Genomic DNA, 20286 nt, shown 5'->3' with positions numbered 1-20286 from the left:
TCATATCTTCTTGAGTTCTTCCTAGTAGAGATAAGATGAAACTTGCTTATGGTTCTTTTTCCACTATTCCAAAGCAAGGAGTTGTCTCTCTACCCATGGGTCTCTGCTTGTCTGATAACCATTAACCTTCTCTCTAGTAGTTGTATTACAAAATCATTGAATTGTTCAACAAGTTTTTCCTCTGATTCGTGTGTCTCAGAATTTGACTTCAAGGAGCATGGCTGGTAGTAGGGGTGGCAACGAGCCGAGATTTTCACGAGCTGCTCGAGATCGGCTCATGAAAAGCTCGGCTCAGCTCGGTTTCAGCCGAGCTCGAGCCTAGTAGAGCTCGGCTCGTGAGGCTCGTGAGGCTCGCGAGCCGACTTGAATATATATATATATATAGATAGATAGATAGATATATATATATATAATAAAAATATTATAATTCTTAATTTTTTAAATATAAAATAAAAAAAAAACTTTTATATATAATTTTTATTTTTATAAAATATAAAACGAGCCGAGCTCGAGCTTATGTACTCTTGACTCGAGCCGAGCTTGAGCTCAAGGTTCTGGCTCGAACCGAGCTCGAGCCTGGTACTATTCGGCTCGACTCGGCTCGAATCCACCCCTAGTTGGTAGAGGGCACATGACTAATGGTCTCTACATCCTCGATTCAATGCTTTCTAATGCTTACAAAAACACAACTCTGTTAAGTCAATCGAGTCAACTTAAGTGTCATTGTGATAAAGACCAGATTAATCTCTGGCACTGTTGTTTGGGTCATTTATTTTTTGCTTCCTTAAGGTTATGTTTGGTTTGATGGAAAAGGTAGGGAAATCTATACAAGGTTTGTAAAGGTTTCCCTACCTTTCCCTACTTTTTCCTTGTAACCAAATATAGCCTAAAGGTCTTACTTCTAGATTTATTTAGGTCAATGCCTTTGTTCTCATTGAAGTGTTCTACTTGCAATTGAGTAAACATTGTAAAAATTCATATCTTTCTATTAATAAAAGATCCAATTTCCCTTTCCATATTATGCATCCTGATGTTTGTGTCCTATATTCAATTTTGGCAAGAGGATATAGATATTTCATCAGTTTTATTGATGGTTATTACTGTTACACTTGGATCTATATGCTACAATCAAGAAATGAAGTTCCAAAGGTTTTTTTTTTTTTTTTTGATCAGCAAGTAGAATGAAGTTCCAAAGATTGTAATAAACTTCCATGGTATGGTGTTCTTTTTTTTATGATAGATTTCCATGGTATGGTGTTTACACAATTCCACATTGTCATTCAAATTTTGCACTCCAAAAATGCCAAGGATTATTTCACTAAAGATGTCAATGTGTATCACAAGCAAAATGATATGTTTCATCAAAGTTCCTGCCCTCACACACCCAAGAAAATGGCATTGTGGAATGGAAGAATAGACATTTACTGGAGGTGGCTCATGGCTTGCTCTGACAAATGAATGTTTCAAGCACTTCCAGGTTGATGTTGTTCTCACTATGGCCTATCTAATTAACAGCATGCTTTCCAAACAGTTGCAGTTTAAGGCCCCACATCAATTGCTTTTTCCTTCATCCTCATTGGTCTCCATTACTATTCATGTGTTTGGGTGTCAATGTTTTGTGTAAAACCTCTCTCTCTTCTGGTAAGTTGGACCCTCGTGCCATCCTATGTATTTTTTTCATAAATAAAATCAAAATTCATTTAAAAAAAAAAAAGAAAAGAGAATACAAGAGGAAGGTGATAAGATATCACCCAAGAGAAACAATAGCTCCCAACAACAAAAAGAAAAAAACTTCCACATCGCCAATAGAAAAACCCCCACCCAAGCAAAACAAGCTCTGTCTTATGCCTAACTATTCCTCCCCATAGAGCCTCTTCTCTCCTCCTTCACCTAAAGTGGTCGGCTTTCGGTTCTCCTCCCTTTCTTTCTCTTCTTTTAAATTCTTCGAAGGCTCTCTAGGCAAAAGCTTCTCCACCTAAAAAAAGTAATCCCAACGCCATACCGACCTCCACATCCCTATCCGGAAGACTCTTCACACCCATACTTCTCCCAAAGTCTTCCACCACCATAGCCATTGGCTTGTCACCTATTCTCGAGGAATCGCAATCATTCACCTTTCTTTCTTCTTCCCCCAAAGATTCAAACTTCTCCACCACCCCTTCAATCAAAAATGACACAGGCTCCTTTAGGCTATGTTGGGTTTGAAGGAAAAGGTAAGGAAAGGAAGGGAAAGGTAGGGAAACCTATACAAGGTTTATAAAGGTTTTCCTATCTTTCCCTTCCTTTCCCTACTTTTTCCTTCAAACCAAACACAACCTTAGGCTATTGGAACAAGCCCCACCTTGAATTTGGCTACCCTTCCTGTTAAAAGGGTTATAAATGCTATGATCCTATGTCCAAGAAAGTATATATATCTATGATGTCACCTTCTTTGAAACCCATCCTTTCTTATAAGCATCACCTCAGGAAGACTCTTCACACCCATACTTCTCCCAAAGTCTTCCACCACCATAGCCATTGGCTTGTCACCTATTCTCGAGGAATCGCAATCATTCACCTTTCTTTCTTCTTCCCCCAAAGATTCAAACTTCTCCACCACCCCTTCAATCAAAAATGACACAGGCTCCTTTAGGCTATGTTTGGTTTGAAGGAAAAGGTAAGGAAAGGAAGGGAAAGGTAGGGAAACCTATACAAGGTTTATAAAGGTTTTCCTATCTTTCCTTTCCTTTCCCTACTTTTTCCTTCAAACCAAACACAACCTTAGGCTATTGGAACAAGCCCCACCTTGAATTTGGCTACCCTTCCTGTTAAAAGGGTTATAAATGCTATGATCCTATGTCCAAGAAAGTATATATATCTATGATGTCACCTTCTTTGAAACCCATCCTTTCTTATAAGCATCACCTCAGGGGGAGAACAGTAATGGTGAGGTGAGGCATTTACTCGCCATGCATATTCTTATTCATTCATTGCAGTTTCCTTCTCAAAAACAACTTTTGTAGTAGCCTCCTTGGATCTACTCTTGTCACACTTGGCACAACAAAGATCAATCATTACAGCCCTTGGATACGGGTGCGAACCGGATCTGGTGCCTCCAATGCCATCAAACTCTCATGAGGCAGATCCACACATAAGTCATCCTTTAGGTACTTCTGAACCCAATTCTAGTAATGTTGAACTTACTTCCAATGATATTGATCTACCTATAGCTCTCTGTAAGGGTGTAAGGTCTTCTACCAAACATCCTATTACCCACTTCACTTCAACTGCTTCCCTATCCCCTGCTTATCATGCCTTTATATCTGATATTTGTAGTGTTCCTATTCATGCATCTATATTTTCATCCCCCTAGAAAGGTGTTTTTCCTTTCTTCCTTTTTAAGATTTCAAAATGGTGAAACCTTCTGTTGTTAATGCCCTATTGGGGAAGACTTCACCATGTGGCTCTGCCAATGCCAAGTCATCATCTTCCAGCTCCAGCCCTTCCTCATTCAATCAAGCTCCTCCATGGAAACCAGTCTCACCAAGCATCTCAGACCGCCTGATAGGATCTCTGTTGCTCTTGGAATCATCTCTGATTTGTCTCCAACAACCCAAATTGTAGCAAACCCAGATTGGAGCAAAATAAGGATTTCTCATTGGTTTTCACATGTCCACAATAGAGTTCACCAATTCTTTTAAACATCTCCCGCTGACCAAAGATTGAAAGGTAAGCCAAAGATTCTGATCTCAATCAGATCTAGCAGTGGCTTTCTTTGCACTGGGTTGGAGACCAGACTCCATTTGGAGATCAGAATCATGGTCTCTTCCAAAGCTAAAATTATGGCTTCCAGCTTCAAAACTGAGAGGGGAAACCAGAGCCTTTGAAGTTTGAGAAGGGTCTCAAACCAACTGCTCTGTCCACCTGCAAACAAGTTTCTATCTCCTTCTCCAGTTTTTCCCAGTCAGCTACCCTCTGTTATGACAAGGTCATAAGCGTGTGTTTCATTTATCCCAATGCTATCCACCTCCACCAAGGAATGTACCCTTGTAACAAAAATAGGGCTCCAGTTCTTGAGTTCCTAGGGCCTCTTGTCTTCTCTCTCAATTGACTTCTATTGCTTTTTTTTGATAATTTTGACTTCTACTGCTTTGCTGTTATCTCTTCCTCTATCTGTTTTGTCTTTACTTGCTAACCTTTTCTTGTAGTAGGGAGGCAAAAGCTATCCACCCACTCAACCTTCTCCCTTGAGGAATACTTCACAAATTTTACTTGGAGCTTTAGGTGTTCCTTCCAATGTACACTATAATCAACATGAGTTGCACCATCAACGAACCCCTTATATCATTCGACCAAATTCAGACCCAAATAGATTGTTGCCTTCCCTACTTCCCTTATCTTCAACCAATGCTGATAGTGTCTCTGGACTTCCTCTAACATGAGTGTCTTGGCTTCAATCACACACGTCTTCCTCCAAGCTGCTGCAATCATCATCTATTTCTCCATCGTCATCCCACTAGTTGAATATACTTCACTGAAAGTGAGCTCTTAGTTCCTGCACCAGTTTTCTGGTTTCTCTCAACAAGTATCAGGTAAAGGGAGATAAGGGATCTCCCTATCTAATACCTCTTTTGGCAGTGAAAAATCCTTCACAATCCCATTTAATAAGACTGAGTAATGACAAGATTGAACACAACATAGAATGCACCTTCTCCTTTTCTCCCTGAAGCCACATCTTTTCTTAACTCAACCATTTCATTAGGAACTCTCTTTCCACTAGCTATAATCTGTAGGCATCAAAGATGAAGTAATAACTTGGCAAAAAGAACTAAATAAGTAAGGTAGCAGAGCTTTCTGTAAAGGCTATGTAATCTTTTTAAGTAAGATCCATATTTTCACAGTTACAATGACTTTATTGTAACTAATTATAATAAAGTTGTATGATATCTATGCATCCCACTAAATTAATTATAATACAGTAATCAAGACATCGAAACAGAAGGACCTCAAAAAAAGTCCATCCTCAAAAAATTACAATCAGAAGTATCCCCTTTAAATTCAGTAAGTATAGACAACCAACTTCTAACAAAACCTACAGCCAAATTGGTGACTTCAGCTGCAGTAGAGGTTTTAAGATCAAAGACCCTGCTATTCCTTTCTAACCACACCGCCCACGTTATTGCTAAGGGAATGGAAGACCAGCAAATTTTTCCTTTCTTAGTCATCCCTCGGATCTGCCAAGCCTCCATACAGGCTTTAACTGAGGCTGGCATACACCAACTTAACTTCAGATTTCTTAAGAAATGGCTCCAGATCTCTGAGGCAACAATGCAGTGTAAAAACAGATGGTTTACTAATTCTGTTTCCCCACCAAAGAAGCTACACCTCATGTCATTACAGTTAAAACCTTTTCTTACCAGCATCTCTTTGGTGAGACATTTCTCTAAGGCTGCCCCCCATACAAAAAAACATTACTTTAGAGGGAGCCACTGTCCCCCAAATGGCCCGGCTTGGGAAGGAGGTTTCAAAACCTCCCCTTATGGCATTGTAGAAGGATTTAACTGAGAACTCCCCACTTTTGTTCCCTTTCCATACTAGAGTATCCTCAGATTGCAGATTTAACACCTGGGACTGAAGCAAAACCAAGAGATTCCCCACCTTCTGAAACTCCCAATCATTGAAGTCCCTTCTAAAGGTAGAGGCCCAGCAAAAAGCATTCTCCCTTAACACAAATGTATCTGCTACCACTGCTTCTTTATCTTCAGCCACATTGAACAATGTAGGAAACATATCCTTTAGGGAATTCTCCCCCGTCCAGGTGTCCAACCAGAACTTAAATCCTTCTCCCATTCCCATCTTTAAATTTGACTTCCCTTCTGAACAGGTTGGAAGCTTTGCTTATACCTTTCCATAGACTGCAGCCATAGGTTGACATGGGTGGACCACTGCCCCAACCCCTTTCATCCAGCCCATATTTTTTCTGCTATGACTATTCTCCATAGGTTATCAGGTTCAGTAGCAAACCTCCAAAGCCAACTTCCTAGCAGAGCCAGATTGAAAGATTTTAATCTCCTTAACCCCAACCCCCCTTGAGATAGAGTTTTACTAATCTGTCCCCAATTAACAAGATGATATTTGGGAGAATCCTTCCACCCCACCCACAAAAAGTCTCAGCTTTTTTTCTTAACACCTCTGCCACTTCCGAAGGGATAGGAAATAGGGTCATGAAGTACGTTGGTAAGCTTGCTAGGGCACTCTTGATGAGTGCTACTTTTCCTCCTTTGGAGAGATACCTTGCTTTCCAAGTGGCCAATTTCTGATCCATTCTCTCTATTATTGGGTTCCAAATGGTTTTTGAATTGCATTTGGCTCCCAGAGGCAACCCTAAATAATTTGATGGCAGTTGACCAACCTTGCAGCCTAACAAGTCTGCCATACCCTGAATGTTAACATCACCCACAGCTATTATCTCACTTTTTGCAAGGTTTACTTTCAGACCTGAAATAATCTCAAGCCAGTAAAGAATTTACTTCAAATTCAGAACTTGCTCTTCTGAGGCCTTGCAAAAGAAGAGTGTGTCATCATCATATTGTAGAATTGGAATAGCAAAACCCTTAGTAAATCAGCTTTAAAGAGCTCCCAGAACTTCTTAAAAAACAGCATTGTGAAATCATCTAGGCCCGGTGCCTTCTCCCCTTCCAGCTCTTCAATAAACTTCTTTACCTCTTCTTCTGAGAAGAGTTTTTCCAGTTCTGAAACCAGCTCCTCAGTCAAGCAATTAAAGATCAAACATCCAGTCCTGGTCTTATCTTGCAAGGTTCCTTGAACAACTCTTTATGGAAATAAACAAAAGCATCTGCTATGTCTTTCTCTTCTTGAACAACCTTTCCTTCCACCTCCAGCTTTTGAATAGAATTAACTCTCTTTCTTGCATTGGCCACCTTGTGGAAAAAAGCAATATCATTGTCACCTGCTTTCGAGCCACATTGCCCAAGCTCTTTGCCTCCATTTGACTTCGGCTTGGTGCAACATAGTATCTAGAGTCTTCTTGGCAGTATGCCTTCTTCTCCTTTTCTCCTCCTCTAAAGATCCCCTCTCCTCCTCCGCATCAATGTTAGCTATTAATTTCAAACATTCTTCCCTTTTTTCTCCCTCACTCTTCAAAGTCACTTTCAACCATTCCAGTTTTTTGAAGAAGATGTGACTGGCTGAGCCTTCAAAGGAACAATCCAACCACCACCTTTTGATGTTTGTCACTAAATCCTCTGAGTCCAGCCAGCAGTGCTCCAACCTGAAGGGATGACTGGATGAGGGTTCTTTTTTAAGCCTCCCGTACTCAGGATCAAGGGGATGTGATCAGAAACTACCCTTGTCATTGCTTCCTGATTTGAGAAAGAAAATAAATCCTCCCATTCAGGCGAGATCAAAAATCTGTCCAATCTGACTAAAGAAGGGTTTTCCTGATTATTGGTCCATGTGTATTTTGCTCCTGCTAGTGGCAGAATTATCAGCTCCCACCTGTTGATAAAACCTCTAAAATTTCTCATGCCCCTACTCAGTCTATTACACCCCTTTTTGTTTGCAGGGCTAAGAATTTCATTAAAATCACCCCCTAACAACCATGGACCTTCCCATCTTCCTCTGACAGAATCTAATTCATCCCAAGAGCATTCTTGAAGTTATAGTCAACCAGCCCATACACCCCTGTCACTATGACTTGCATATTCTTAGCCTCCCAAAGCAACTTAGCAGAAATTGAAAAGGTCCCCACAAATTTGTCTATCAGTTTAAAAGTTCTAGCATTCCAGATCAGAGCTACACCCCCCTGCAGTGTTCACAGCAGGGATTTTGAGCCAGTCACGCGGATCGAAACCCCAAACACTTCTCACTACTCTAAAAGACAGCTTTTGAAGCTTTGTCTCCTGTATCAGCAGAGCATCCGCTTTCTTTACTTTCAGAAAGCCCCCAATTACCATTCTTCTTCTCACAGAGCTGAGGCCCTGGACATTCCAAGAAATTAATTTTAAACAATCCATTAAAAAGTTTTTGAAGAATTAAAACTTTTCCTCGCACTTCCCACGCTATCATTAGACCCCAAGCCAGTCTAAGCAATTCCTTAGACTGCTTTCTATTTTTCTTCCCCTTCTCAACTAAGAACCGGTTTTCAATGGGCACGAAGAGGGCTTTTGTTTCCTCTTCCAACCCCTTGAAAGAAACCCCCAAAAACTGCCCAAAACTGAAAAATTTAGACATAACCCAATTTGAGATTACACTGTCATCTGCACACCTTAAGTTCACCTGAAGGGAATGCGTTTGCTGGCCCTCCTTGGTTGGAAGAATAACAGCAAGTGGTTCAGGTGCCACCTGCAACTGTGTTTCTGCAAGAGATGGGAAGCCATCTAACTCTACTCTGGTTTCTGCCTCTTCAACTGTCACTGCCACCTCCAAATGACTGTCTGTGTCTTTGGGAGAGAGAACTGATGTGGGTGTCACCTAATTAAACTCTTCCACAGAGACCTGATTTGATGTTCCCACTCCGATTGCAGCAGGCACTGCTTCGGCTTCCATCTGACCCCCTGTATTTCAACTTGGCGAAAGTGAGGACTCTCCATCCCCGTAACTATCCTTCAACAAAGGAATTGGTTGAAATTATCAAAAAAAAAAAAAAAAAAAAACAAAGGTATTGGTTGTGCCTCATCCCCTGAGTGCCTCACTAAGCCCCTCTCAAAAGTCACATGCCCTTCTTCACCCCAAGCGTCCGGAAACTGGAGCTTTCCCCTTCTAGCGAGTCTTTGAATTCAGTCAAAGATTCGGATGAGACCTCCACTAGTGCCTTGCCCTTCCCTCAACCTTCTATCTAACCCAACTTCAGCCCACCGCCACCTCTCCTATCTAGGCTTTTAAACCACAATGGACCTGGTTTCTTTTGAGCTAAGAAGTGGGTCCTGCTTCTTTTACTGCACTCCTCTGAGCCCATTAGAGACCCGACCCGGTTCGGTTTTAACCTTAATGCAACCGCCTTGGCTAACTTATCTATAAGCACCACGTCGAATAGTTCGGAATTCGAGCCGTTTGAAATTTGAAATAAAGCTGCCCTCTGCCCCTCCTCTGACACAACCCCTTTCTAGCTGTTAGATTTTCCAGTCGATCTGTGGTTAGGAGGTCGTTTTCTACCTTTCCCTCGTTCGACTACAGCCCAGCCCCCCTCCTCAGAGGTTTTGGCAACTCGGGTTTCCATCACCTGCTTGCCTCCCTGCACAGTAACAGTACCCTCCGTTTTACCTTCTCTTGTAAAAATATCTGACTGGGATCTGCCTTCGCTTGCATGAGGTTTCCCTAACAACACCTGTTGCACAAACTGTTGGTCTATTAACATTGCCTCCTTGAAATTCGACGGTCTCTTCATCTTCTTCATCTTGATTTCAGACCAGATTGTGACCACGAACATTTCCCCCTCCACCACTAAATTAACCGCTTGAGGAGGCACTCTCATTCCACCTCACCTTGATTCTTACACATTCGAAGGACTCTCTGTAGATTTTATTATTATCCAATTTCACGAATCCCCCACATAGGTCCCCTATCCCTTTCACAATTTCTTTACAGCAAAGTTGCAACGACAACCCAAAAATTCTGATCCAAAGGAAACCTTAAATGTCCTCCTCTTTCTTCCACACTTCTGTTTCTTCTAACCATGGTTCCAGATGAAGTAGGGCTCCTCTACAGCAGCCCTTGTGTTCAAGATTGTTTTCACTTCCTCTTTAGAGGAACGGAAGAAAAGCCATCTGTCACCATCCAGCTTTCCTTCTTGGAAAAAGAATTACCTCTCTCTTGGTGGAAGGACACACAGATTAAGGCCACACTAGCAAATTTACCCGTTTATTTCCAGTCAGTATTCAAAATCCCAATGAAGGTTTCTAGTAGGTTGGAGAGGATGATGAGAGATTTCCTCTAAGAGCCGGGAGAGGAGAAGAGGGACCATAGAGTTAGCTGGGAGGTGGTGACCAGGAGAAAAAACTGTGGTGGTTTGGGGCTCGGGAACATTAGAAAAAGGAATATGGCTCTGTTGGGGAAGTGGTTGTGGAGATTTCCATTGGAGCGGGAGAAACTTTGGGCTAGAATAGTGGCAAGCATACATGGGCTGGAGCAAAATGGATGGGATGCTGGAATCAGAGCTAGGTCCACAAGCACTTCTCCTTGGAAAGCCATTCATGATCTGCTACCAGTTTTCACCTTTTTATCAGGTATGATTTGAATTCAGGTAACTCCATAAAGTTTTGGGAACAAACTTGGGTGGGGATGGCTCCCCTTAAAGACCAATTTCCTTCATTGTATGCTTTATCTGATTTTAAAATTGAGCCAATATGTTCTTTCATCACCCCTTCCCCCTTTCATTTCTGGGTCGAGGTGGAACCTAGGTCTGAGAAGGGCGGTGAGGGACTCAGACCTTGAGAGTATTTCGAGTCTCCTTGAACTTCTTGATAATGTCTTCTTAGACCCCACTAAAGTGGACTCTAGAATTTGGACCCCGACCCCCACTGGCTCTTTTTCTTGTGCTTCCTTCTTTAAACTCTTAAGCCAATCCACTAGTCTTGTTACCCCCCCCCCTTCCCTGCTAATGAGGTTTGGTGTAGACCAATTCCTCCCAGGGTTGGTAGTTTTTGTTGGGAAGCCTTTCTGGAAAGAATAAACACTGGTGATCTGCTCCAAAAGAAGAGACTCAATGCTTGCTTGTCACCTCATTGGTGTGTTCTTTGCAAAGCGGAGGGGGAAACTAGTTTCCACTTACTGGTGTCTTGCAAATTTGCAAAGTCTATTTGGGAGTGGGCCTTTTCTCTTTTTGGGTGTAGCTGGGACCCTCCATCAGACATGCAGTGTCTTTTCTCCCCTTCTTTTTCAGGTGGCATATGAAAAGGGGAAGGACTATGTAGAGGGGATTGAGGGCTACAGTATACTGGTCATTATGGGAAGAAAGAAATTCCAGGATCTTCTCAGAAGTGGAGAAAGGGGCTGAATAACTAAGGGCTATAATCCATATTAGGGTTGTCCAATGGCTGAAATCCTTAAAGCTATTTACAGATTACACAATAGATGACATGTTGAGGAAGTGGAGTGAGATTGCAAACTGTACACAGGCCAAATCAGTAATGAGTGTGCCTTGGACCCCACCACCTACTGGATTCATAAAATTAAACTTTGATGGGAATAGTAGGGGGAATCCCGAACAGTCAGGGATTGGGGGTGTCTTTAGGGATGAGAATGGGGTCATTTTTGCCTTGTTCTCAGGCCCAATTGGAGTGGGTGACTCCCTTAGAGCTGAGATTTTTGCAGTTATGGAAGGAATCCAGAAAGCTAGGGAGATGAAAATCAGAAAGCTTATAATTGAAGGGGACTCGGAGGTGGTGATATGGTGGCTGAATAAAGATAACAGTGGCTTATGGAATTACAGCAATGAGAGGAGAAAATTTAAGTGGCTGGTGTGGGAGATGGAAGTGAAGATGAATTGGGTTAAAATATCAGCTAATTCTTTAGCTGATGGAGTAGCTAAACAAGGGGTAGAAAGGGACTCAATGTTTTGGGCTAAATTGTAATTTTATTGTCTCTTCCTTTCCTTTTCTTTTCTTTTGAAGGCTTAATTTGTATTTGGAAGATAAGAGTGCTTGTCTTCCTCTTTGTAATTATTTTAATGATGAATTAATGAATTTGTTATTGATCAAAAAAAAGCTCTCAGCTGATGATGGAGATCTTTTGACTAATAGGGGACTGTTTTAGAGAATGTTGGGGAAACTTTTTTACCTCTGTATGACACGTCCAAACATTTCATATGTTGTGAGTGTAATTAACTAGTTCGTGCATGCCCTAGAGACACACATATGGCTGCTACAAAAATGGAGCTATATTATCTTAAGGGCACTCCCAAGAAGGGCATACTATTTGCCAAGCATGGTCATATTTAGTTAGAGGCCTTTATAGATGTTGATTGGGCAAGTAATACATATGATAGGAGATCCACATCAAGTTATTGTACTATGGTAGCTGGAAATATTGTTTCCTAGAGGAGTAAAAAGCAGTCAATAGTAGCTAGATCTTCAGTTGACGCAAAGTATAGGGCTATGGCCCATGGGGTTTCAAAGTTGTTATGGCTTAGATCTTTCCTAGATGAGATGGCTATTGCTTTTGATAAGCCCCTGATGTTATATTGTGTTAATCAGGCTATTATTAACATTACTCATAACCCGGTTCAGCATGGCAAAACTAAGCACATTGAAGTAGGCAAACACTTCATACGAGAGAAAGTGGCCTCAAGGGAAGTGTGTCTTCCTTTCATTGCTTAAGAAGAACAACTAGCAGAATTTTGACTAAGGGAGTTCCCAAGTCAAAGCTACAACATTATGTAAGCAAGATGGGCATGATTAACATCTATGCTTAGATTGAGGGGGAGTAGGGATGCAAAAGGATCGGACCGGATTTGAATTAAGGTATATCCGAATCCGATTCGATACTCTTAAGAGCATATCCAGTCTGATCCGAAGATCTGAAAGGATCTTACAAACATGGATTTTAATTCGAATCCGATGAGGAAGTCAAAATTTTGGATCTAATCTGATCTAATCCAATCCAATTTAATTTTTTAAATTAATAAATTATTAAAAGAAAAATAAAATATAACAGTGTAAATAAAGAAAAACACAAAATAAAAGTATCTTTTCAACTATTTTCATCATATATATACATGTTTTTTATAAAAATATAAATAATATAACAAATTTACAAAAATGCAATAAATAATATACTCATAAATAAATAAATAACACATACATGTGTTATATATATTTATATAAATAAATAACATATATATTCGATCGGATAGGGGTGATCTGAATTTGATCCAATTTCTGATTGGATCCTATTATCTGATCCGAAGATCCGAAATGGGGATATCCAAATCTGACAAAATAGGATCGAATCATGATTCAATCCATTTGCACCCCTAAGGGGGAGTGTAGAGAGATTGGGCCAAATGGGCCTTAGGCCAAGTTTGGGAGTGCTTATTCTAATAAGCACTTATGAGAGTTTGGTGAAAAAACACTTATTTTAAACAGGGGTAGTATAGGTATTCTTAAAATGACGTGGCAGGCCAAGATAGGCTAGAAAGAAAATGAGCCAAAAATTTGAGCTTCTCCAATAAGTGCTTATTTTCAAAATAAGCACTTATCTTCTACAGTGAGCCTTCTTTATGGACCTTAATACTTATTTCTTTATGTTTTTAGTCCACCTCCCAACTAAGGGCACCCATGTAACTTTACACATTGTTTATTTCAGCACATATTAAATAAAATTAGAGACAGAGAGAGGGGATCGAACAACTCTCTTCCTCTTCTCTTTTCTTCCATTCTCTTCTCTTCTTCTTAAAGCTTCTACTGAACTTCTTCTTCTCCTTCTTTTCTTTCTTTCTTTATTCTATTTTCAGATTTATTGCAGCTGTATTTTGCAACTAATATGAGCACCTTATCACCTGAGGATGCCTTGGTGCTATAAGTTAAGGCATCCAGGTGAGGCACCCAAGGGCATCTTGCCACCTAGGTGACTCCTTGACAACTATGAACAAATATTCAGGGGGGTGGAAAGATTGGCAAAGGATATAAATGCTGATTTCAGGTGGATCAGGAGAATGCAAACAGGTTAGCAGGTACTTTAGCCAAACAAGGGGCTGCAAGGCAGCATCTATATCAGGCCTCTTTGTAACTCTGGTTGTAGTTCTTGGGGATGACATTTGGGTCATCATCATGTACTTAACCCCATATATTTTTAATTAACAAATCAATCTTTATTGCTGATCAAGAAAATAACAGAGAACAGTTTGGATAGAAGCAAATAAAGATTTCTATTGACATTAAAGAAGTGGTTCTGAGGTCTATAATATTACAGGTCAATTACAAAGTTCTTTTTTTTATGAATATTATAAAGTTCATTTTTTTCATGCAAATATGACTACTGAATTTGTAAAATAGGTCATGGAAAATGAGTTAACAAGTTTAACTTCTATTCAATAATTGAAAACATACATTAAAAGACAAAATGAGAGATGGTGTAAAGACAATCCTGCCAATCCAATTATGTTATCTGATGTGCACATGACAGTACGTCTGTTCATAATATATATATATATATATATGAGAGAGAGAAGCTGCTTACAGGATTTAGCAGAAGTTCTGGGCTGGTCCTGGAAAAGCAAGAGAAATATTAGAACTCCAAAAATGCAAGAAAAATGTCAGAAAGAATATCTATACTAATGATCATGTGTTGACAGGAACTAATTGCACAGTTAACAGAAACAGGACCAGAGCCCAGAATGTGGAAACGACCATACAGGCATATCAGAATAACAAAAAATGAGCACTATACCATACAGTAGTATGAATTATGAATATATCCTTACTATAAAACAACACACTTTAAAAGATCAGATCTCTTTTTATTGAGTTCTGTCAATCTCATAAAAGGTATCTGTTTTGATCAGTAACAGCCAAAACTTTTTTTTTTTTTTTTGATAAATGAGTGCAGTTTTATTAAACAAAGGAAGAGTGTACAGTCAGCCTAAGAGGATGCATCAGGTGTTACCTCCCCTTGGAGCTAAACAATATGCAAATAAACACACACTAGCCTGAATTACAATTATAAGGTAGCCCAAAACAGGTCTCCCCTTGATACCCCTTAGCCAAAGAATCAGCCATTGCATTTGCCGATCTGCTAACCCACTGAAACCTAACTGCCTTATTTCTTGTCAGCTAGTTAACTTTCTTCAAAAGATCCCTGTAACCATAGTTGTCAAGGCAATGCCTAGGCAACAAGGCGCCCCTGGAGGCTCACCTCGCCCAGTCGCCAAGCAGTTTTGAATACTGTGTAATAAAAAATACTTTTATATTGTTATTTTTTTTAGATTATAATTATAAAATAGACATTATTAAAGAAAAATATTCATTTTTTGTTTTTATAAACTAATGTCTTTTTATTATTTTCTTATTTGTTAGGGTTTAATCAACACAAACATTTGCTAACTGCTGTATTGAACCCTCAATGACTTCAAAATCTGAACCAATAAGCAAGGGAAGAATTTAAGATTTTGTCTAATCAACACATTTCTTCTTCCACTTCTTTTCCTATAACAAAAATAGGGGTTCAGCCCCTATATTTTTTGAATTTTCTTTCCTTTCTTGTTTTTCTTCTCAAAAATATGTTGATTTTCTAGACTTAACATGAACTTTACAATTTTCTTATGAAAACTATGGATAGTTATTAAAGAAAGTTGGTTATGGAACCTAGGGAACTACCCTAGGATATGTGATTTTTACTTAAAAAAAATCCATCGCCTATGCACCTGCCTAGGCGACAAGGCACCCCCCCTGTCACCTAGCCCCGCCTTGGCGCCTTGAAAACTATGCCTGTAACCCCAAAAGACTGTGCCTGGATTTGTTAGCCAACCCACAACCACCTCGGAGTCCCCCTCAACTATCAATTTTTCCACTCCAAGTTGACTAGCAGCCTGTATTCCTCCACTGCTAGTATCTTGGCCATTATAGAATCACCAACACCTGCTGGTCCTGAGAATAATAAAGATAGGATGTTGCAGTCTTTATGTCTCAGAATCCCTCCTATGCCCGAGGGCCCTGGATTGCCTTGACTGCTTCCATCAAAATTCAATTTTACCATTCCTTCCAGAGGGGGTTTCCATTCTGCCTGCAGTCTGTTCTTTGTGGAGGCTGTGAATGCCACTGCTGCCCAATTTCTCCTTAAATCATCAAAAGAGTAATCCACAAACAAGTCTGAAGATTTCAGCCAAGAGGTAGACCTTGTCAATATACACTCCTTTACTTCAGCAAGCTAGCTGCTTTGTCAATCTCCCAAAGACAGACGGAATAAATAGCAGATTTACTTCAGAGGGCAAGTTCCACCTGCACCCAAATAACATAACCCAGTTCCAAATACTGGCAGTAAAAGAGCAAGATATTAGCAAATAATGACAGTCCTCACTCTTCACTTTACAAGAAACAAGTTACAAAGTAGAAATAGGGCAGCTAGCCTCAGCTAACCACCACCCCTGAACCCACTAATTAGTAATTACAAAAAACCTCTTAGACATAACCCCAAAACATTTGCTCTCTTATTGCTCCTTGTTTTGCCAAACTGTCTGGAAGACTATTGGTAGACCTGTATACCCAAAATGCATTTTTTTTATTCTACATTTTACATTACTGTCTTTCAATAAACAAATCTATACTTGTCTTTTAGAAATCCTCTTAAGAGTTTTAATTCCCAGTTAGCTGATTATGCTGCTTCCATGTGGCAGGATTATCTGGCCAACACATTACAAGTTTTAATTTCATAGTCAGGACAAGCAGGGACCTTCCCTAGACATCTTATTGCTGTCATGTTGAGGGATTATGTGGCCAACGGCCAAGCCTAAAAGTCCATCCAATAAGGGATCCTCACTCGCCCATATGTTCAATCTCATCATCCACATCAACCCCATGTGGTTTTCCCCAAATAATATTAGCCATTCAAGGTTTCAGTTTTTTAATTTAAAAACTGCCAAATAATGGGCTTATCTTAGACACATGGTTAGCTCTTTTCAGCTTAAACTTCTCCCATAAATAAGGATTTAGGAGACAAACATGTGGAATTCTATTTAGGCGAAACCTACATTGCCACATGTAAGATTCCTGAGATGTTTAGAGTTCTTATCTAAAGTGTTAGAGTCTTCGCACCGAATTGTTGTATTTTCTTGCTTTTCATGTATGATTTCTAAAAATTTTGAAAATAGAAGCAGGGGAACTATTATTGTGCTCCCCATTACATGTTAACATAATACAAAGGAGCAAAACCCTCCAAACTTGTTTATTATAATATTTATAATGAAATACTATGAATAGAAGTGTAAGTACCATTGCTTTGAATCCTTTGATTGATTTAAATGCCTTACATTCATTTGACTATGAGATGACATACTTGTTTATGTTAATATTGTGCAATTAATGGGAATTGTTAATTCTGAAAATTTGATTTGCAACTTTACAAGTGATCTATTGATGACAGATAACACTTGTATACTTCTTTGATTAATGAAATTATATTTCAATTATAAAAAAAAAAAAAAAAACAGATAACACTTATATAATTATGGATTATGACACTTCATGTGGAGATACTTCAATTTTATTGAATACAATGGTTTTATTATTAGAAGTTGCATATATGAAATTTCTATTTCTCAAATATCTTCTATTTTTTGGGGTACTTGCTATGTTTATTTATTTATTTATTTATCTATTTTTTGGGGTGCAAGTGACCTATTGATGACAGATAACACTTGCTTTTTGGGTCATGCCTCTGCATGTTAAAACATCCCACTCCACCACACACTAATTGTAACAGTGACAAGGCTCATTAAGGCTAGGTTAGAAAAGGAAAAAAATGAATACAAGTAATTTACTTCAAAGAATCGTTTTTATTCTGAATTAGTATGCATATGAAAATTTGCAATGAACTTTTCTTTCCCTGAATTACTTGCATGAATATGGAAAATTTAAATTTACAGAACACTTATTTATGGAAGATTGAATCTAAAGCCTAAGTTATAGAAAGTAAAACAAGCTTCTGAGCTGTCCGAGATTTCTTTTTCTTTCTTTATGCTTAATTGACAACTTCCTTGGTTTCTCCTTCAGTCCTGTCACTTTATCATGTCCTAGAGACGATGATTGAAACTTTATGAGTAGCAATACAATACAGATAAATGCCCTAATAAAAGTCCAATCACGACTTTTGATAAAAAAAAAAAATGTCGAATCACAACCAGAAAACTTACTTCAGCTCAACCTCTGGTTTGTTGTGCCTCTCAACTTCTTGACAGGGGAAGTTCTGCACCCAAACAGTATGAACCCATTCAGCTTTATAATGTTAAAAATCAAACTAAATGATTGTATGGGAGTTTCCATGAAACCAAATGTAGTAATGCAGTCATATTATCCAAAACCAACAGGCAGAGTAAAACAAAGTATCAAATCCAACTCTAAAGACGATATTTCTATCAAACCTTCTGTTAAATCTTTTCAAATCCCATGGCATACCATGAACAGCACCATTCTCCACAACAAAACCAATGGAGCACTACTACCCAAAAAATTCTAAAGCCAAAAAGGCAAAGGTATCATAAGATCATGCAAAAAATAACCAAAATATTTATCAATAGGTGAAAATGTTTTTTTTTTTTTTTGATAGATAAAAATCAATTGATTTCACTAGAAACAAATGATAAATAGTTCGTTACAAGCATCCCAATATGAGGCACGAGGTGCAGCCGCACTCATTGATACAGAAACATCACAAAAAAAAAAGTAAACAACAAGGAGCAAAATGGAAAGGATGCAAGAGGAGCCAAAGGATGCATAGAAAACAATGGAACAATCTTGACACTATACAACCAACTTGTAAGCCTCCTAAACACATGTTTTTGTGCCCATAGAACAAAGGATGCAATAGGGACCAAAGGATCCACTCCACTATAAGGACATTTTATGATTCCTTCTCTTAAATTCTATGGAAAAAAAGAAACACAATGAAGAATTCAAGGTTATGCAAAGATAGTGATCAAAGGCATTCACATTTGGCAAGTGCTAGGACACAACTAAGCAAACCTGATATGGTAAGTTTGATATAGTTGGAGCTATCCCACCCAACCAATTAACCAGAAAGAACTTCTAATGAGTCAACCAAAATCCATACCCAAATGAGGGTGGCAAAGAATTGTTTTCAGCATGTAAATGAGTAAATCAGTTCTAACCGAACTATAATCATGATTAACTCCAGTTATGATGGGTTAACCCAAATATGGCCAGATGGTGAGCTTGGCCGGTCATATATCCACGTTAACCCGTTCCGCCACCTCAAGCTAACATCATTTGGTTCCCCAACAAGAATTAAGTCAGCATTTCATATTCCAAACTAAACAGTAATGATCCAGCATATCTAGTTAACATTTTGGTGTCAAATGGAGGAAAACAAATGTCCCAGAACCAGATTCTTATTTTACAACCAACATCCGTAATTGCAAAATTATGCATACCTGCAAACACAGGGCAGCCTCTAGAGTGTTTCGTATGCATGTTAAGTAAGGCCTCAACGTATTTGCCTGGAATATCCACCCAAATGATAGAAGAAAAACAATAAAATCAAATAAAAATGGGCGTATATATTAAGTAATCCATATAAGATTATAATTATAAATTGGTAGCTCATAAAACGATAAAAAAAAAGGCATAGAATCAATTCTGGCTTCGGCATAGTGTAAGCCAAAGTACGATTATAGACTGGTGACATAAATGCAAGTAAACTACAGCAATATAGGTCATTTGTGACAAAGACTTCTATCAATGAAACCCTACATCCCAGGGTCTGATCGCATGAAACTCTCCCAAATAGAAGCAAAAGACGTGACACTTAAACCGAAAATCCGCTTACCATCAAGGGAGTTGAATATTTTTCGCGAGTGAGTACAACGTACGCTGCGAAGCCAAGAAGTAGAGACAGAAAGGAAGGAGAAAGCTTTATGAGGAATGAAAAAATAAAATCAAAAGGCATAGAAAGAAGAAAATCGATTACGAAAATAAAATAAGAACTCCGACCTGCCGGATTAGAAGCAGCGAAAAATCCAACTACAGTCCGCTCTACCAACTGATCGAGCTAAGGTCGGACGTTTTTCTGTTTTTGAATATGAGATTATAGAGCGGGTTGAAATGATCACACCTCCCGGCCTCCCTTCCTTACTAACCCCCCCCCCCCCCCCCCCCCCCCCCCCCCCCCCCCCCAAATCATGGTCATGGCGGGATTCGATCCCAACTCACCCTTACAACCAAGTAGCTAGATGTTACGCATAGAGCTGCTGCAGACCTGTTCACGGGCCGGGCCGGGCCGTGCCGAGATCAGGGTTTGTAACCCTACCTTTTCCTTCCTTTCCATGCATTTTCCTTCAAACCAAACATAATCTTACAGTTTGACCTGCAGTTATCAAAATTATCCTTACAAATTAGTAGGACATCTTTTAATATAATTCAAAATATCAGATTTGCCCTTCTAAACTTCACTAGATCTAACATTTTTATAAAGTAAATTATTTTATTCTTTTTAGTCAAACTCGAGGATTTTTTAATTAAAAGTGAAAAATTCTTTTAGAGGCATTTTTAGGGTTGAACAAATAGTTTATTTGGTTAAAAACCGAATCCAAATTTTTCAGTAATTTCAGTTAAAACAGAA

General features: G+C 39.2%; 1 protein-coding gene across 1 annotated transcript in view; it reads right to left on the bottom strand.

Moving 5' to 3' along the window:
* ARPC4 (binding protein) overlaps window positions 1–19806 on the bottom strand; it is a 64820-nt gene extending 45014 nt beyond the window's left edge. Inside the window, exons 1-5 of the mRNA XM_010248933.2 lie at window positions 19659–19806; window positions 19495–19538; window positions 19100–19165; window positions 17843–17895; window positions 14176–14203 (exon numbers count right to left, since the gene is read on the bottom strand). Coding sequence (XP_010247235.1) covers window positions 14176–14203; window positions 17843–17895; window positions 19100–19165; window positions 19495–19497 — 150 coding nt within the window. The 5' untranslated portion in view covers window positions 19498–19538; window positions 19659–19806. The remainder of the gene's footprint in view (window positions 1–14175; window positions 14204–17842; window positions 17896–19099; window positions 19166–19494; window positions 19539–19658) is intronic.
* Between the last annotated feature and the right edge of the window lie 480 nt (window positions 19807–20286).

Source organism: Nelumbo nucifera, chromosome 1 (assembly GCF_055504915.1).
Source record: "Nelumbo nucifera cultivar China Antique chromosome 1, China Antique-T2T, whole genome shotgun sequence".
Classification (NCBI taxonomy): Eukaryota; Viridiplantae; Streptophyta; class Magnoliopsida; order Proteales; family Nelumbonaceae; genus Nelumbo; species Nelumbo nucifera.
This window is presented reverse-complemented; position numbering and strand designations above follow the sequence as displayed.